Source organism: Mixophyes fleayi, chromosome 5 (genome assembly GCF_038048845.1).
Source record: "Mixophyes fleayi isolate aMixFle1 chromosome 5, aMixFle1.hap1, whole genome shotgun sequence".
NCBI classification, from domain to species: Eukaryota; Metazoa; Chordata; class Amphibia; order Anura; family Limnodynastidae; genus Mixophyes; species Mixophyes fleayi.
In genome coordinates, this window is record NC_134406.1 from 62,030,821 (window position 1) to 62,049,280 (window position 18,460).

The following is an 18,460-nucleotide window of genomic DNA, read 5'->3' on the forward strand; positions in this document are numbered from 1 at the left end:
GCTAGCTTTCAGAGGCCCCTTCATCAGGCAAGTTTACAAATGAATGACTGAGGGAGAGGCACAACATTTAAGAGCTGTTACATCAAGAAATTTGTACAGGGGGATACATAATTAAGATAAGCTAAAGTAATAAAACAAAGGTTTTCGTTACGGTTGGAAGACTAGAAGTCCTAGGAGTTCAGAGATCTGGAGTTGCTCTGCTCTTGGGGTGTGAAGTGTGTCCATGTAGTGGGTCATAAATCCAGGTGTTTGAGTCCTCCAGTTAATAACTGGAATGTTCTTATCAATTTGAATTCTCATATTTTTCTCTCCCTGTCATTTTTTAAAAAAACTTTTAGTATTAAGACTTTTAAATCTGTCATACTGTGTCCTGGTCCAGAGAAGTGTTTACCCACGGGGGTGTCCAGATACTTCCTTATTGTGTGTGTGTGTGTAGATTCATCCTGGATTGCAGTTTTTGCTTAGTCTCTCCAATGTATATTCCCTCAGGGCACCTTGTACACTGTATCATGTACACCACATTGGAGGATTTACATAAGAATGTGTTAGTTATTTTATAATCCCGTTGTGTGTTGGGTATGTGGACTGTGTTTGCTGGTAGGACATGGGTGCAGGTTTTGCATTTTTTTGTTTTTGCAAGGGAAGGTGCCAGTCTCTGATGGTGATGAGAGAGCACTTCTAACGAGGAGATTTCTTAAGTTGGGAGGCTGTTTGTATGTAAGGAGAGGTACATCTGGGAACATTTCCTTCAGTCTATTGTCTTTCAGAACTATGGGTTGAAGGTCAAGAGCAATTTTCCCCAAGATGTTCATGAGAGGATTGTAAACAACCACTAGGGGCACCCTGCTGTTGTCCTCCTTCTGTTTGTAATCCAGGAGGAGACTCCTTAGGATTCTTGTGGCTCTGTGGATCTGTTCATCTATAACTATTGGATGGTATCCTTGTTGTAGGAATGTATTTCTCAGTGATAGCAGGTGTTGTTTTCTGTCTTCACTGTCTGACCAAATCTGAATGTATCTCAGAGCTTGGCTGTAAATGATGGATCTCTTTATGTGTCCTGGGTGAAAGCTGTTCCATCTCAGATATGCTGGTCAGCCTGTAGATATGATAGACTGATGTTTGTATAGTATTGTTTTTACTGTATTGTTTTTATGTCCAGGAAATGTATCTGAGATCGTGATTAGTTAAGAGAGTGTCTAATGATTGGGTGAAATTTGTTGAAGTTTTTATGGAAAGTCAGCAACTCATCTTCAGAGCCCGTCCAGATTATTAGCAAATCATCAATATAACAGAAGTATGCTAGAGGTGTCATTGTGCAAGTTGATAAGAATTCCTCCTCTAGTTCAGCCATGAAAAGATTATCATACTGAGGTGACATCTTACTACCTATGGCACTTCCCATGAGAGAGAGAGAGAGAGAGACATCATCCTGAGTTCCATGATGAAGTGCTCTCACACTTGGTTATAGTAATCGCAGATGTTGGGACTCATAGACACTTATGCTCTAAGAAAATTGCAAAACTCAAGAAAACTAACATGTGCTGCAGTGTTGTGTTGTGTTCCTTTATATGGATTGTACTTTAATCGATTCAAACAATTGTACAGGTAGAAATAGGGCATGCCGCATTCTAAAGTTCGGTTCTGCCCTCCTATTTTATAATGCAATAAGACCAAGTCCACAAGAAACCATTCATCTTATTTTTAATGTGGTTTTTAGATGTTGGCAGATGAACAATGCATTAATAGCAAGCATGTGTGAATGAGCAATTAACAGTTTAATCAGTCAAAAGATGTACTCTCACAGTCACCAATCAATAAAAAGATTACATTGTTTCATATAATCCGCTGGGACAATTGCGCCATTCATAAAAATATTTGTGATTAAAAGTTGCCTGGAAATGAATGGGGCAACTAACTCAAGTATAAGGAAGAGCTCTAAGAGCCATCTCTCTGCTCCCTCTTGCAGTGTGAGATCTTACAGGGCTACATTGTAAACATTGGTTTACTAAGTGGGGCAATCTGCCTGCTCCACTGTCACATTACATATGATTCCTGTGACTTACGGAGAGGAGTGTTTCAAAGATACTCCATTGGGTGGGGAATCGATTCAGTGCACAGTTTGTCAGGGGGGAATTTGACTGTTCATTGCGGTCCAAGGGTAGGGGATTTCTAGAAGGGGATTTCTAAATGCTTGATTTCAGAACAAAGCAAAAAAAATAAATAACATTTTTGTAGTAAAATTGCCTTATACAAGTCTTTACTGTTAGTAGCCTCCTTAATTTATAGAGTGAATTAAACAGAAAGTCTATTACCAGTGAAAACATCCATTTTTTGCCAGAAATAGTTCTTTATACCCTTTCATAAATCAGCCACCAAATCTGAAGATATGTATAAAATGTGCAGTGTGCGCTTAAGTTCGCCCCCCACTCCTTACGGTCCTCAAACGAAAATTGTCAACCAATCATGGCAATAGACAGCCTTGGCTGGTCCACACTATAACAGGGAAACGACAACCCTGGGATTCCCTGTCACAATGGAAAGTCGGCACAGGCCTGTTGCCTCTATGGGAAGGGAGGCTGCAAAAAAACAGCAGCTGTGGGAACCGGGTTAATAAAAACATTGGTACCTGAAGAGTGGCAACCTTGTTACCTCAGGGGTCCAAGTATAATGGACCTTAAGATCTCATTATACCAAAATTGTATATATAAGTAAAAAAAAACACACAGAGAAATATTAAATAATAAAGTTTAATTGTATAAAACACTCCCCAATCTGTTGATAACCATTTTATTATAAAATCAGATATTCTTTTTTGCTCTTCATCCATTGTTATCCAATGGGAAATTCTTCTTTATAGATAATCCAATGGAAGAGAAAGAAACTAGTTACAACTGCTCACTACAAGCACCAACTGCTGAATGACTCTGGCCTGCAATAACCGAGAGATCTATTAGCCGGTCAGCTAATTACAAGTATCGAATCTTGTGATTGTCCAGTAGTTAGGGGAAGTCCTGGTCAATTTAGGTTACAAACGTTCACCTGCGGCGCTCATAGTGAGCAGTTGCATTGACTTGTATGTTTTGTTTCTCCCATTGGGTTACAAAGACGGAAGAATATTACATTACATTATGATGGAGAGATTTTATTTTATATTAAAGTAGTGAAAAATGGGGTTGAGTGAAGGGGGAATAGACACTGCAACTATAGTAAGCTATTGGGGAACTACATGTCCTAGCATGCACTGGCGGGATTTAACTGGAATAGTATGATGAGCTTTGTGAAACGCTGGAATCTGACAGCTGTGTTATTCATTTGAGTAATCAGTTCCACTTATCGCGCAAGAGCGTTGATTTTTCAGGTTTAGTATCATTGGATAAGATTGTTTGAACCACACATTTCACATTTCTGATCTCTGTCTTTATCTATATGGCGACACGGCTGTTCTAAGCTATTGGGGTGTCTATTACTTTGTGTTACGTTCAGCAAGTAGTGAGGTCAGTAGCAGCAGAGTTTATTGAGTGCACTGTTCCTTGTGCAGAATGCAAAGTACACAGATGAAGTAGCTTCACAGATGAAGCATGAACAGGTTGTGCAGGAAATGTTCCTGCTTTACATACTGCTCCTTCTAACATCAATGTATATGGACTTTGTACATGATTTCAAACAGTTTTTTATTTCTTTTTTGGGGTAACAGTGAGCTGTGTGGCAAAGCATCTTCAGTTTAATACATGTTGCCTTAAAAGTGTTCAGAACACAGATATCAACATTATGTATGATACTTGGACCACAGTAAGCAAAACTATATTACATATGCAGGGGCGCACGCAGGATTTGAGCTGCTGCGCATTGCGCCCCAGCTCCATTTCGGCAGCACTGTACTATACAGCAGCCGCGGCGCTGTCAAAGAAGCACCGCAGCGGCTGCTATATAGTACAGTGCCGCTATGATGGGGCACTTCTTTAGCGGAGGGGAAGGGTTTCTGGAGACCCAGAAACCCCCCCCCCCCCTGCGTGCGCCCCTGAGTTGTTCCCGTTTCACTATCTATAGCTGTATATTCATCCAAAATGAAATTGAGCACCGTAATCTGTGTAAACATGTGCATGACGACAAACACAGCAAACTTTATTTAAAATTCTAGTAACACTATGAGCAGTGATTTGTTTTTCACTTTTGCTTTTACGTTCGTGTCTCTCAACAAGCCAGCTGCCTGTGACAAGTGTGGATATCCTGTTCCTCAGTGTATTCAGCTGTTTCAGGAGACAGGAGGTGGGAAATGTACAGCTTCAGTCTTTATTAGCGCTGAAGACATTTGCATCTCTCACAACACATTTTATACAGAGATCTGCATGTCTGTGTACTGAGAAAGGTACATTTATGAATGTGGTCTGTAATGTAATAATATGTAGAGCAGATGAACACTTGTTTCTAAGGTCTGCAGCGTCTTTGAGTATGCAATCTAAATGTTCCAATCATGTTCTTGAACTCCTTTGACATCTGCATTTGAGGGGCAGATTAGTGTATTGAAAATGTTGCAGAAAGGTTAACGCAAAAGAATAAATAAAGTAATAGAACAATTCCATGGATATAATTGTACTTTAGATTCTTCTAAACATTTAGGCCTTATACCTAACCCTTGGTTACAATGATCCTATACCCACTTGCACTTGAGCTTGTGACACAGTTGCGTTTTTTAACACTGTCTGCTCTATGTGTTTTCACTGCAAGTGAAGGCAGTGGGGTCAATAGAGTGTCCCCCGATCGCAGGTGGGTCCCACATTCAGTGTCACTTACGTTTTCTTAATGCTAAGAAGCCAAAGGAGTTATTTGTTAGTTATATGAGGCAACAAAACACTAAACTTTTACCAAAATACAAACAATGGGCCTTTAAATATGACTCGCACTGGATGGGCAGCGCAAACACCTTGGATTTGTAGTGATGCGTCTAGATTGTCCACCTAGTGCAGATCACAGTGCTTGTCTACACTCCACTCACAGCTTCTGCTAACTAGGAGGTGCACCTAGCTGATCAGAGAGCTGGAAACGTACTATGCAAAAGTGTAAACATCACTTCAAAATCCAAACTCCTGCCCCTTTAGAATAACCCCTTTAAGAAGTGAGGGGGCATTGGGGCTGCTTTGGTTACATGATGCACTTTTGTGTGCTTGTTGGTGTCTTTTTACATTGGGCAAAGTGGACACGAACTTCCGATAAAGTGCCAAGGAGCAAAATGCATCCCAAGTATAGTTTCTCTGCTTAGAGCTGGTGGAAAAATCAGGCCCTTCTGCAAAGTGGTTATGACTTTGTGCCCTTCCATACAGCAAAAAATGCCCCTAAGAATGTACCATCTCCACCCCTTTATCTCGCTCTGGAAATTTTGTTTTTGCACTGCCTGCAACACTAGGGGGTCTATTTATGACAAAACTTAATTTGCTCACATTAATTTTAATTTCTTATGGTATGAATTAAGAGATGAATTAATGTGGCAGTTTATTAAAAGTGATTAGCTGGGACAGCGGCTCTAGGAGCCTGTCCCAGTGAACAATCTATAGTAAAGTGATCGCAATGTGATCCCTTTACTTACTGGATTCTTTGACCAGGCAGAATTTGCAATATGGAGAGCATGAAGCCTACCTGGGAGGGATCCAAACATACCACTCCTAATTTTGGAGCATGATAATTAGGGCAAAATTGCAGTCTCCATGGGGACTGGATTTGCTATTGAAAAGGCTATATATAGGAGCCTATAAATATCCTAGTTAGTATTTCTATGGCTATAGATGATAAATAGGCCCAGTGCACCCACATATACTTTGCAAGGAATGCCCTCACTCTGCCCAAGTCCTCCCTTGTACTTCCACACCATTGCCACTATCTTGCTCCACAAACCCATGTGCTTTGGTTGATATATAGGTGCAGTTGCACAAGGCACCAGAGAGGATTAGCACTGTGCCTCACTTTGTAATTGCAACCCATATTGTCCCAGAAATCCTATTTTTGCTTAATGACATAACAAAAGTGTTTTGTAGATTTTTGTTCCCTCTAAGAAGTAACTGAGAATGTCACTTGTTTAATGTTGATATTGCTTATATTGTGCCTAACACTGTGCAAATCTCTAGAATCATGAATCCTGTATAAAAATATAACCAAGTGAACCCTCTTGCATTTAAGAGTTAAATAAACTGATTTTCATAACACTGGATATAAATGGCAGGTAATTATAGCAACATTTAATTTTACCCAATTACAACAAACAGCATAGTAATTTATATTAAACGCGTCCTGACGTTACTTGCGGCCTCTAGGTGGATTCATACATTTAACTACTAATTAAAGGTTTTATAATGTAAATGAGTATAAATCCCTCTGTAAGAAGGTAACCAGTTTTGAGATCCCTTATAAAATATTTATAACAGCGATTGTATTAGTTAAATTGCTCGTTATGAAGCTTTTGTAATTTCACTTTCTCTGTCTAAATGCATTAATAAACATATGATACTTTGAAATTGACAGTATGCTGGCAAACCTTATCTTACCTATTTATGGTGAAATGTAACACTATGCAGAACCAAGAGACACAGCTTCTCCACCTGTGCACTGTACATTCATCTTGTACTTACATCTGTGGCTGAAGTGTACACTAACCATATGGCTCAGTGTTTTGACCTAGCGGCAAGATTGGCCTGTGTCTGACCACCATTGGTCAGAAGAAGCTGCGACTGGGATCTCCAGACTATGCTCATGTACTCTTATACGTGACAGTAAAACTGTATATTTTTATCTTGGGGAAGTTTAGTTGCATGGGCAATTTGTGCTAATTACTTTTTCTGGTCTTATGGTTACCTTCCAGGGCTGACAAGTAGTTACCAGAAACCTGAGCCATGCCAGTGCCTCCTCCACCACCACCGCCTCCACCACCTGCACCAGGTAGGCCCCCTGCGGCACCTCCACCTCCTGCATTTAACCAGGTATGCTCTTCTCAAGTTACGCACTGTACTGTGTCCAGAATTAAACCTGTGTATACAGAATTCTATAATACTTACTAGCTTACTTGCATCCATCTAGATAGCTGTGAAATAAAGAAATAACCTATGCTAGATTTCACTGATGATTACTGCTTGATACTATATATACATGTCCTAGCTTGTTATTATGGCTGCACAGTATGGATATTTGTTTTGTCATATTGTGCAGGAATGTATGAGCTGGGTAATATGTGTAATAATCTTGGTAACATTGTAATATGTAACATGTACAGCCTAGGAGAGAGGAACTGAGAGGTATTACTAAGGTAACTTGCACCTGCAGCACTCTGTGCGGGTGGAATCTAGGGCGAGCACATACAGGTTCAGTACAGTGTAATCATACACACGTATTTTACACTTGGCCGCATCTTCAGATACTCCACCTGGGCTGATCACATATGCAAATCAGCCTGTGCTGAATAACATTGGGCCTCTTCCTGGAAGTCCTGGAGCAGGGGTGCCAAGAGTTTTATAAGTAAAAAAAGTAAAATGACAAAATACTATTTTGGAACTAGAAGTCCCAGCAAGCACAGGCAGCTATTTTCTTACCTACAGTGGCTTCCAAAGCATATTGGAGCTTGTAGAGTCCACTGGAATATGTAGTTCAACAATAGTATATGATAGAAAAAAATCCCACATAAAGACATATCCATATCAATTATTTCCCTTTTTATTACACTACTAAATACATTTTCTTTCTGAAGTAGTCCAGTGGGAAATGTTTGAAAAACCGTTTGGGCACAACTTCCTTTTAGTGGAACCCATGCTTGTTGTCCCTTTGCAAAAGTGCTAATCAGCCCAGACTATACCAGTGGTGCTCATTATGGCATTTTTATTATTATTATTATTATTATTATTATTTATCTTTAAAAACGACAGGGTGATGATGATGACTGGCATATATCTTTACTCTGGTCACATCTTCAAGCTGCATTTTAAGTTGCACGAATCTTAAGACAACTCAAAATCCACATGTAAAACTCCAGGCACGGAAATGTTTGCATATTGTGTATTGTCTGTTGTAATTGATAGGCTGAATATTGCTTCAGCCCACATAATGACTATCTGTACTGTGTGATGGATCCGCTTTAATCCTTACACTGCTATGGATATCAGTTCTACATCGGTGCCTGTCCTACACTTAGGAGGCCACCAATATAGAGTCTAAAACTGACCGGCCGGAAGCATCAGTGATATATACTGCCTTAAGAGAAGATCCAGGTCACCTCTGCCATAGCGTCCTTAGTGGTAGAGCACGTCCTTAGTGATAGAGCACGTCATTATATACTCTACTACAGACCTGTGTGTCTATACAATCCAAGTCTATCATATTGTTAACACATGTAAAAGTAAATAAAAATACAGTCACTGAAGCACTTTTTTTCCCATAATAAAATATATAAAACCACAGACCAAGCCTCCAATAAAGTACAATTGTATTCGCAACGCCTTTAAACTTTAGAAGTGGCAGAATAAAATAGCTAAGAGAAGAAAGTGAAAAGGGGAATAGGTCATAGTTTTCGCCACGTCCTCCAATAATGCTCTTAAATATAAAATATATTTTACTTGCCTATTTGTACTAAAATAAAACACTACCTGTTGCTAAAAATATATATATAAAAAAATAACTTTGGGTAAATTAAAAAAATTGTATCCCCAGTGAAGCTGACAGAGTGAAAAAGTACAGATTCTGCATGGACCCCAGGCAACAAAAGGGTTAATGGAATTCAAAACCAGTACAACATAGGGGCTCTGTGCAGGTCTAAAAGGTTGCCGTCCTTTTTAATAGCCTTGAAATAAATTGGCGAGATAATGGGTAAAACTTGTGTTTGAAAATGACAGGTGACCGTTTCTTTGTGAGAACTTATTTTGTAAACATTCTGTTTCCTTTCTTTCCACATCAGGCAGTTGTAGCAGTTAGCTGTGAAAACAATGACTTAAGCTCACAGTTTTTCTTGAATAGTATCTCAGTTCTAACTCACCTCTGGTATAACAGAGGAATGTAACAGATGGGGCCATTTGTTGCTGCTCCAGTTGTCTTATGCTGGTGATATAGTTTTCTTCTTCTCTTTGTAGTTTAGGAACAAAAATAGTCATTCCATGGAAATGCTCAGCTGTTCCCTAGTAGTTATGGAAACGTAATTTAAACATCTCTTGACAGTTGGACACAGCATTCTGTTTATCTTCTCAGTTCCCTTTTTTAAAGTAATGTGACATTTTTTTCAACTCACAAACACATTTGGTGGTATATACCCCTTGGTCTGCTGGAAACTGCATCACACTTCATGCTCATATCAATTACTATAAAAATGCTCTTTAGGGAGGGGGGTGCATGCAATCCAGAGACAACTATCTGCATTTTATTGCTCATGTTTATGTCTATGCTACGCCCGCTGCCTTACTATTTTAGAACCACGGTGTGGCAGTCAGACAATGGAGAGTACATCATGGGGTTTGTGGGGAGCCCATGTGGTTTTTTTTGTAATATATTTGCTATCACTTACCTGTGTTCGATTGTTGTATACTAGAACACAATGAGACAGATGGAGCGTTTGACTTTCTAATGGTTAAAACCTGTTATTTAACAGGGAGTGAGTGCAATATTTAATATGTAGTATCCAGGTTTAATATCGAATTACCATACATCCTTATAGGCTGATGATGATTATTATTATTATTATTATTATTATTATTATTATTGTTATCTTTTATTTTTGAGGCGCAACAAAGGGTCCACAGCGGTGAACAAAGAGACATACAATACATGGCATACAAGGTAGTACAAAACAAAGTGCAGTAAACAAAGGGTAATAAATATAGACAAAGTACAATATGTATAAACAAGTATTAATTAGCAGCGAGAAGTATATAGGGTAAAGAGGTAAAAGTCATCATCATCATCTATTTATTTATATAGTGCCACTAATTCCGCAGCGCTGTACAGAGAACTCACATCAGTCCCTGCCCCATTGGAGCTTGCAATCTAAATCCCCTAACTTACACACTCAGATACAGAGAGAGACTAAGGGCAGTTTAATAGCAGCTAATTAACCTACTAGTATGTTTTTGGAGTGTGGGAGGAAACCGAAGCACCCGGAGGAAACCCACGCAAGCACGGGGAGAACATACAAACTCCACACAGATAAGGGCATGCTCTGGAATCGAACTCATGACCCCAGTGCTGAGAGGTAGAAGTGCTAGCCACTAAGCCACCTGCCCTGTGCTGCCCTGTGAATTCCAATGTACAGATAGAAAGGAGAGAGGTGGGGTAGTCAAAGGGATGTGCAGGTGCCCAGTAGAGTGGGCAACACTTACATGATCAGGGCAGAGATGGAGAAGAGGAGTCATGGGAGAAGAGAAAAGATGGGGGCAGGAGTCAAGTGACGAAGTGGAGAGAAAAGGTGGAGGGCTAAGGGCAAAGGAAAACAAAAGGAGGAGGACAAGAGGAAAGAGGACCCTGCTCAGGGGAGCCTATAATTTAAAGGTGAGGGGGAGACTGACAGGAGTCACAGAGTGGCAAGAGGCAGTGAGGAATGAGAACACTGAGGGGAGAAGAGCAGGAAGTAAGAAACAGGGTGTGAGGTATGGAAAGGTAGATAGAGTGAGAGAGAAGAGGGATGGAGAAGGGCAGGGTTAGGCGGAGGAAGGGTAGGCTAACCTGAACAGGTAGGTTTTAAGGTAGCATTTGATGTCTGACAGGCTAGTTGAAAACCTTATTAAACAGGGGAGATCGTTCCAGAGAAGGGGGGGCACGGGAATAGTCTTGTATGCGGGAATGAGAGGTGATCAGATGGGAGGTAAGGCAACAGTCGTTAGATGACCGCAGTGGGCGAGAAGGAGTATGAGTGGAGATGAGGTTGGAGAGATATGGAGCAGTGGAATTAGAGAGGGCTTTAAAAGTGAAGGTGAGGAGTTTGAAGAGGATACTGAAGTGGAGGGGGAGCCAGTGAAGAGCTTGACAGAGAGGAGAGCCAGATGAAGACTGGCAGGAGAGGTAGATAAGTCAGGTGGCAGCATTAAGTATGGACTGAAGACGAGCGAGATGGGTACGGGGGAAGCCAATGAGGAGGAGGTTGCAGTAATCAAGACGAGAGGTGATCAGAGAGTGGATGAGAGTTTTGGAGGTCTCGGCGGAGAGGAAGGGTCTGATCCGGAGATGGAAGAATCAGGATTGGGCAAGGGATTGAATGTGAGGGGTGAAGGAGAGGGAGGAGTCAAGGGTGACCCCCAGGCGTCGAACTTGTGGTGAAGAGGAGATGATGGTAGAAACAATAGGGATGGAGAGGGTGGGAGAGGAAGACTTTCTAGAGGGGGGGGGAGTTGATAAGTTCAGATTTGGCCATATTAATTTTGAGAAAATGTTGGGACATCAAGGGGGAAATGGTAGACAGGCAGCAGGACACCTTATTGAGGATGGAAGTGGAGAGTACAGGAGAAGAAAGGTAGATTTGGGTGTCATCAGCATAGAGATGGTACTGGAGGCCGAAGGACCCAGTGAAGAGGTGTGCAAAGCAAAGAGCAGTGGGCCAAGGGCGGAGCTCTGAGGGACACCTATGGGAATTGGGAGGGAGGCTGAAGAGGAGCCAGAGAGAGAGGCAGAGAAGGATCAGTCAGAGACATAGGATTCAAACCAAGAGAGTACAGTGTCGGAAAGGACAAAGTAGCCAAGGGTATGCAGAAGGAGAGGGTGATTGACACTATCAAAGGCTGCGGAGAGGTCCAAAAGGATGAGGAGGGAGTAGTGGCCTTTGGATTTGGCAGTTAACAGGTCATTAGTGACTTTAGCTAGGGCAGTTTCGGTGGAATGGAGGGGGGTGGAAACCGGATTGAAGAGGATCAAGGAGGGAGTTGTCAGAGAGGTAGTTGGTGAGACGGCTGTAGACTAACCGTTCAAGTAAATTAGAGGCAAAGAGGAGGAGAGAGAGGGGCAGTAATTGAACAGGGAGGTGGGATCGAGATTCGGTTTCTTAAGAATGGGCGAGACTAGAGCATTTTTGAAGGAAGAAGGGAAGATACCAGATGAAAGGGATACGTTGAAGAGGTAAGCCAGGTGAGAGCAGGCAATGGGTGAGAGGGGATTGGATCAAGGGGGTAGGTGGAAGGGGGAGAGGACAGAAGTAAAGAATGGACTTCCTCACTGAAGGAAGGGCAGAAGGAACACATAGGAAGATGGGAGGCAGTGCAATGTTGATGATTATTAGAGACTCTTATATAAACCCTTTGTGTAGTCTTTTTCACTTTTTGCAGTACATGGAATCATATAATGGCCTTAAACATATTGCCTTCTCCAGCCAGAGGTCAAGTCTCTCTACGTGTAACAGAAAAATGTTTTGTCTTCTATGTAGACTTGCTGATTGAACGTCCATGCCTATTATTTCCCTGTTTTAGTTCTGTTTTGTTATACTTTGTTCACCACTCCTTTTTCCCCTTTTCTTTTATTCTGAAGTTAGTGTCCTTTATACATTATTGCATTTTATTGTTTGGTTCTCTGTCATTCTCATCATGTGATAGTGAAACATGAATAGCACTTGGCTCTGTTTTTTGTGCTTATCCTAGCATTAACTAACTTGTCTCCATATTATTCAGTCATCTTGCATGTCAGGGAGTTTAATGTCCCTTCCAGAAATAAAATAATATTAACCAACTACAGTAAACTTGGTACAAGTATTATAATGTTACTGGAATTTCTGAATTCTAGTGTGTCGAACTTTTTTGACAAACGATATTCTAATTTTTTTTCTTTACAACAGCCAGTTTAAAACCAGGCGTGTGGTGATTTTTCTCAGGAATAGGATTAATTTTATAGTAGACAAGGTCTGCACAGAACTGAATAGCAGGTACATTATCTCCCTCCTGGCAGGTAAAACATTTCCATTGGTTTAGCCTTATGCTCCCAATTCAGGACAAACAGATTTTTTTTTTTTTTTTACAAAGGTGTTTCTTTAACTAGAGAAATGTAGGAACAGGCCTCACGTGATAGGGGACTGTTTTAACCTAGTCTTGGCCCCCGGGTTGGACCATTCGTAAATGCACCTTGCTCCATCTCCTCCCCTGGTTCTCTAAGAGACACCTTACTATTATGGAAACCAAGGTGACTTCAAATTAAACAAGGAAGTAAAAACAATAAAAACACACCAAAACACACTTAAGTACAAAGTATATTTTATTCCACAAAAGAATGCAAAACCTGCAAAACAAGTATACATGCAGCCATGAAAAAAAGAAGGTATACCAACTGTGTTTTTTTTCAATATTGGGACATTATTAACAATCATCTACTCTTTACCAAATCCTAAAATTTGCTACTTCTGTGTGACAAATAACCCATAGCAGATTTACATTGTCATTATTCATTCAACAAAAAATAAATCAACATGAAGTATTCATGTATGAAAAAGTAAGTACAATCTTCCTGCTTCCAAATCAAGAAAGATCATTTAACTCAGGTACTGCTAATCCAGAGTTCTACAGGCAACTGTCAACTTGGTAAGTGTTAAAGTTTATGACTCTATTAACATAAAAAAACTGAATATATATGGCTTCCATGAAAAGGCAGTTAGGAGAAAGCCACTTCTCTTAATAAAATTAACATTGCAGTATGGCATATGTTTGCAAAGCTGCAACTGAACGGAACACATGCTTTGTGGAACATTGTCCCCTGGACAGATTAGACCAAAGTGGAGTTGTTTGGTTGCAATTCACAATAGCGTATTAGCATAAGAAACTCATACCAACTATCAAGCACAGTAGTAGAGGGGTGATGATTTCTGGTTGTTTGCAGGATCAGGACCTGGACATCTTGTAGTCATTGAGACCACCATGCACCAGGACAATCATTCTAAGCACACCAGCTAATCTACAGAACAGCAAATCTACAGAACAGAATCAAAGTTTATTCAGATGCTGGGGTGAGACTTTAAGATGTGTACAAATGAATGCCCTCAAGCATCAATGAAGCTAAACAATATTGTGAATAGTAGTGGGTCACAAATCCTCAAATACAATGTAAAAACTGATAAACGCATACAGAAAATTATTGCTTTACGTAATTGCTGCTAAACGTTGTTCTACAAGCTACTGAATGAGGTACTTACTTTTTCACACATGGCTTTTCCATGTTGCCTTATTTTTTTTGTTGTTGATTAAATGATGGCAAATTAAAGGCTAGATGTTTACTAATTCTGTCCTGATATGTAAAAACACTGATTTGCAAGATCAGACACAACCAACCTCCATCACATTACAATAGCAGCACTCATAAAGCTGCTCAAATGTGGTCAGTAACTGAGCCTAAGCACCATGTGGCCAGATCCAGACCGGTATCTTGTTTGTTCACACACATATGTGTCCAAATTGAAAGAAGAAACTTGGACTCTAGCCATCCACTGAATGTGGGTAGTTGGGCAATGTACACACTGGCAGATAACAGTCACTGTCTGACACATTTTCAGGCAATCCCGATTGACCTTAGATTGATCCTGGTTGGATCTTTATCAGGCATGCTGTAAATTAGGTTGGAAGATGAGCTCTATCAACCTGTGTGCGATCATCTTCTGGAAGCGCTAACAGGTCCCTATGTGGTGCAAAAGTGATCCAGCTATTTGGTCTAAATGGATGGATTTTGTCCTGTTTAGCTGACCATATATGTGGGAAAATGGACAGTGATCCAGTCACTTGGCCAAGAAGCCAAATCTTCGTAAAAAAACTCTATTTCATCCTCGTTTATTTCCCATTAATCAATACATTTAACGAGCATGGATTTAAACGGTGTGTTTCCCTTTCTTTTGTATTTGTTTGATGATTAAAAACAAGATTACTGTTACTGGGACCGTGATTGAGGAGAGCTTCTGGCACATGCTATTCAGTTCTGCCCTGGAGAGCTTATCTCTCCGGGAACAGCAGGGGAAGAGGAAGAAAGATGGTCTTACAGCACAATAAAGTAACCCACAGCAGAGCTGTGAGATCAGAAAGGAGGGAGTGGCGGGGAAGTCCAAAGTGTAAAAAAGGTCAAATTCAGTCACTGTTTCCAGCTCCTTTTCAGCATAATGTTGGTCAATGTATCAGTGTGATAACAATATAGTTTTCAGCTCAAACTCGTTTCACAACACGATAAACATGTGTCAAGGACACAAGTCTGTTGAAGAGAAGACATTGTCTAATGCTGCTATTGGAATCTGGACATGCAGACTTTGTGGTTTAGATTTGTAGCTGGGCATGTTTATTATTATCACAGACATAGGGAAACATATTGGAGACATCGGTTTGGCAGCTGTTCCATTATTTTGGTTATATATCAGCTGAAGAAGAAGAACCAGTTCTCTTTGCTATCTTTTACATATTAAAGTGGTGTATTATATGCTTTATTATAACTTACAATTCTGTTCAGTTATAGAAAAAGGTTTATGAATACTCTCAACAGAACAGTGTTTCCGTGCTTTTGAATGTTCATTTCTTATGTGCATATCGGCTGCTAGGTATCCAGGTATGAAAGAAGAGCCTAAACCAACTTGAAAGAATAAGCTTTTCTTTAGTTAAACAAGTAAACTTTTATATATTTTATTTAATATGGGAAGGAGTGTACAATGGGAAGGGGGCACAGTCATGCTACATGGGTGTGTGGTCACACTGGCGCGTCAGAGGCATTTGGCAGCCCATTTTCACTTTGCTTAAAACACCCCCTCAGTGTCACACATACACCTGTTACGTCCGCACACTTGGTGGGGCACATATCTGGCCTGGAATCTGACAAAAGCTCTGATGGACGGGACAGGGGGACAGTCCTCTCAAATCAGGACAATCCCGCTTAAATTGTGACAGTTGGGAGGTACGAGTGTATGTTTCTAAGTCAGTGCGTAGTTAACTGACCGTATAAAAGCACAAAGCCTAAGGCCAAGGTCATCTTGGAACACTGAATATCATATTGGAACACTGAGACTTCAAATAGACTTGTAACTTACAGTGGATTAAAGCTGCGCTACAACCTAGCAAAATGTTTTCCTAAGGTTGTTATACAGAACTGCCAAATTAATTTTGTTAAGGATTAACATTAAATAGTGGCAGAGGGAGTATGTGTGCTATGTCTTGTGGTGGGTCAACCCACTTTACTCCATACCCTCACCACCACCAAGCTATTTTAGGTCTGGTGCATAGAGAGGATTTAATATGCCACTACTATGTCCGCTTTTTCTTCTGGAAAGCAGTGTACAGTTGCAGGAGTGATGCAGGCGGACTAGGAAACTATGATCTCTATGAGTAAAGCTGCAACCTGTACACACAGACTTCTTCACATAACACAGGACAAACACATAAAGTTACATGTTCATTTCTGTTGTGTCATTACCTAAAGGGATTCCAGACACCTGTCGCATATGACTGTAGCAAGCTATAAGAAAGGCCATTGTCCTTCAATTATTCCAAAAATCATTCTTAATGACAGTTGGCAATTGTTATTGATCAGTAACATTTCCATGTGTAGCAGAGCACAATATACATAACTGTGTATGTTCTATGCTGTACATTCAACAAGATTTAGTGGCAGAGTAAAGTGATAGTAGATGAAATGCATTATTTATTTCTAGATCTATTTCCACACACAGAACTTGAGCTGTGTAATCAGACTGTGGTGCTCTGTCCTCCCACCCTTCTCAGTGACATTCCTTGTCATACCCCCACTCTGTCTGTCAGCAGAAATGTGCTGGCACTGTCTGTGATACAGAGGAGAACACAAAGCACATACATGCAGACATGAAATCCTCCATAAAGGGAAATATATTGTACACATACAATTGTACAGGAAAAAGTACCCAGTAAATTACAGTTGTACGACCAGATTTTTCCTTATTCGTGGTACTTCATTGCGCAATACAGGACACAAGAAATATGGTAACATAGGTACCAATATTAAAGACAGGAAAAGAGAGGTTTGGGTTTGTGGCACCTTTTGTTTAGCTTACGTTTCTTCATGTGTCGCCACAGGTATTTGTTTGCAAACAAGCCTAGGACAAGCAGCACAGTCCATGAAACCTTAGGGAACCATGGTTGTTTGCATGGACTCAGAACATCTGTCCTTATTTGTGAACATACTTGCCAACTCTCCCAGGAAAGTCCGGGAGACTCCCGAAATTCAGGTCAGTCTCCCGGGCTCCCGCGAGAGCTGGCATTTCTCCCGCATCCCGGAATTCCCTTGTTAAAATGACGCGATTCACAGAGACCCTCGAGGGTGAGGGGCCAAAATGACGCGATTCGAGGCGTCCCGCCCATTAGTCACGACCCTCTCCTGGACGACACCTAGGCAAGTATGTTTGTGAGTTGTGTGCAAAGTAGGATGTCCCTTTCCTTCGAGTGCTTGGGAAATTTCACGGTCCAAGGCTATTTTTGAGACAGATTTCTCACAGTGCAGGCAGTACTGGTTTTTCACATACGCTCTGGATCCATCACCTTTTCTGTAAAGTGTTTGGATAGACACTGCATCACTTTTTTTGGCCTTCTGCTTTTAAAACACTTCTCTACCTTCCTTTCGACAGGAGAAGTCTGTGATAGTCGCTTGCTGTTTTGTGTAAAATGGCGGGAAAGCTGCAATCCCCTTTTCTTCCAGCGCACATGATCAAATGTGTGTGTGTACCCCTGCACTTCCACTGACAGATGATAGTGAAGTGCACACAGTTTCCCCTCCACGGCATAAATACACACACTTCTTGTCTGACACAAGTGGCTCTTTGGGACATCCAGATTTTGAAGTTGGGTATATTAGCAAGTTCTCCATTAGTCAGTTTTGTGGGGACCTTATTTTGTGTCCCCACTACGGCCAAGGTCCCCACAGTGTTGGTGTGGAAACAAGTCAATGTCCCCCACAAGTATAGGAATACAAGTACACACGCACACACACACACACACACACACACACATGTATATTACAATTAGGGATGAGGGATGAACAATGACAAAAATATAGCAGTTTACAGTTTGATTTTTTGGAGGGTAAGTTGTTCCTACATTTGATTTGACTGTGTACTATATTGCTTTCATTGGACTCAATTGCCTGCCTTTTAACTCAGCATACTTAGGTCACTAATGTGCCCAGGTTATCCCAAAACAGTCCCATTTTCCCACCCAAAATCCTTAATTGAAAATCCTTATTTTCCAATATTTCGGACTCCAGAGGCATCAACATGTAACTGTTTTATCTTATATGAAATGAAAAAGGAAGTATGTGGTGGCTTATATGGCCTGAGCACACTGCAGGTCTTATGGGTGTCCTGTTGTTTCATTCCCTAAGTGTATTGTAATTATCTAAACAAAGCACCAGTATGGGGTATGTATTACAGAAAGGGGCATTTACAAAGAGGTATGTAATTAAGAAATCAATGAACAGAGTGCACCCCTAATTGATAGTGAGTTTGGTGAGAAAACAGAAGATTGAAATGTGTATTGTAATTGTG

At 40.7% G+C, this 18,460-nt stretch overlaps 1 protein-coding gene across 1 annotated transcript in view; it reads left to right on the forward strand.

Annotated features, from left to right (window-relative positions):
• WIPF3 (WAS/WASL interacting protein family member 3) overlaps window positions 1-18,460 on the forward strand; it is a 54,933-nt gene that overhangs the window by 16,337 nt on the left and 20,136 nt on the right. The window contains exon 2 of the mRNA XM_075212292.1: window positions 6,848-6,965. Within this exon, the coding sequence (XP_075068393.1) occupies window positions 6,879-6,965 (87 nt within the window). The 5' untranslated portion in view covers window positions 6,848-6,878. The remainder of the gene's footprint in view (window positions 1-6,847; window positions 6,966-18,460) is intronic.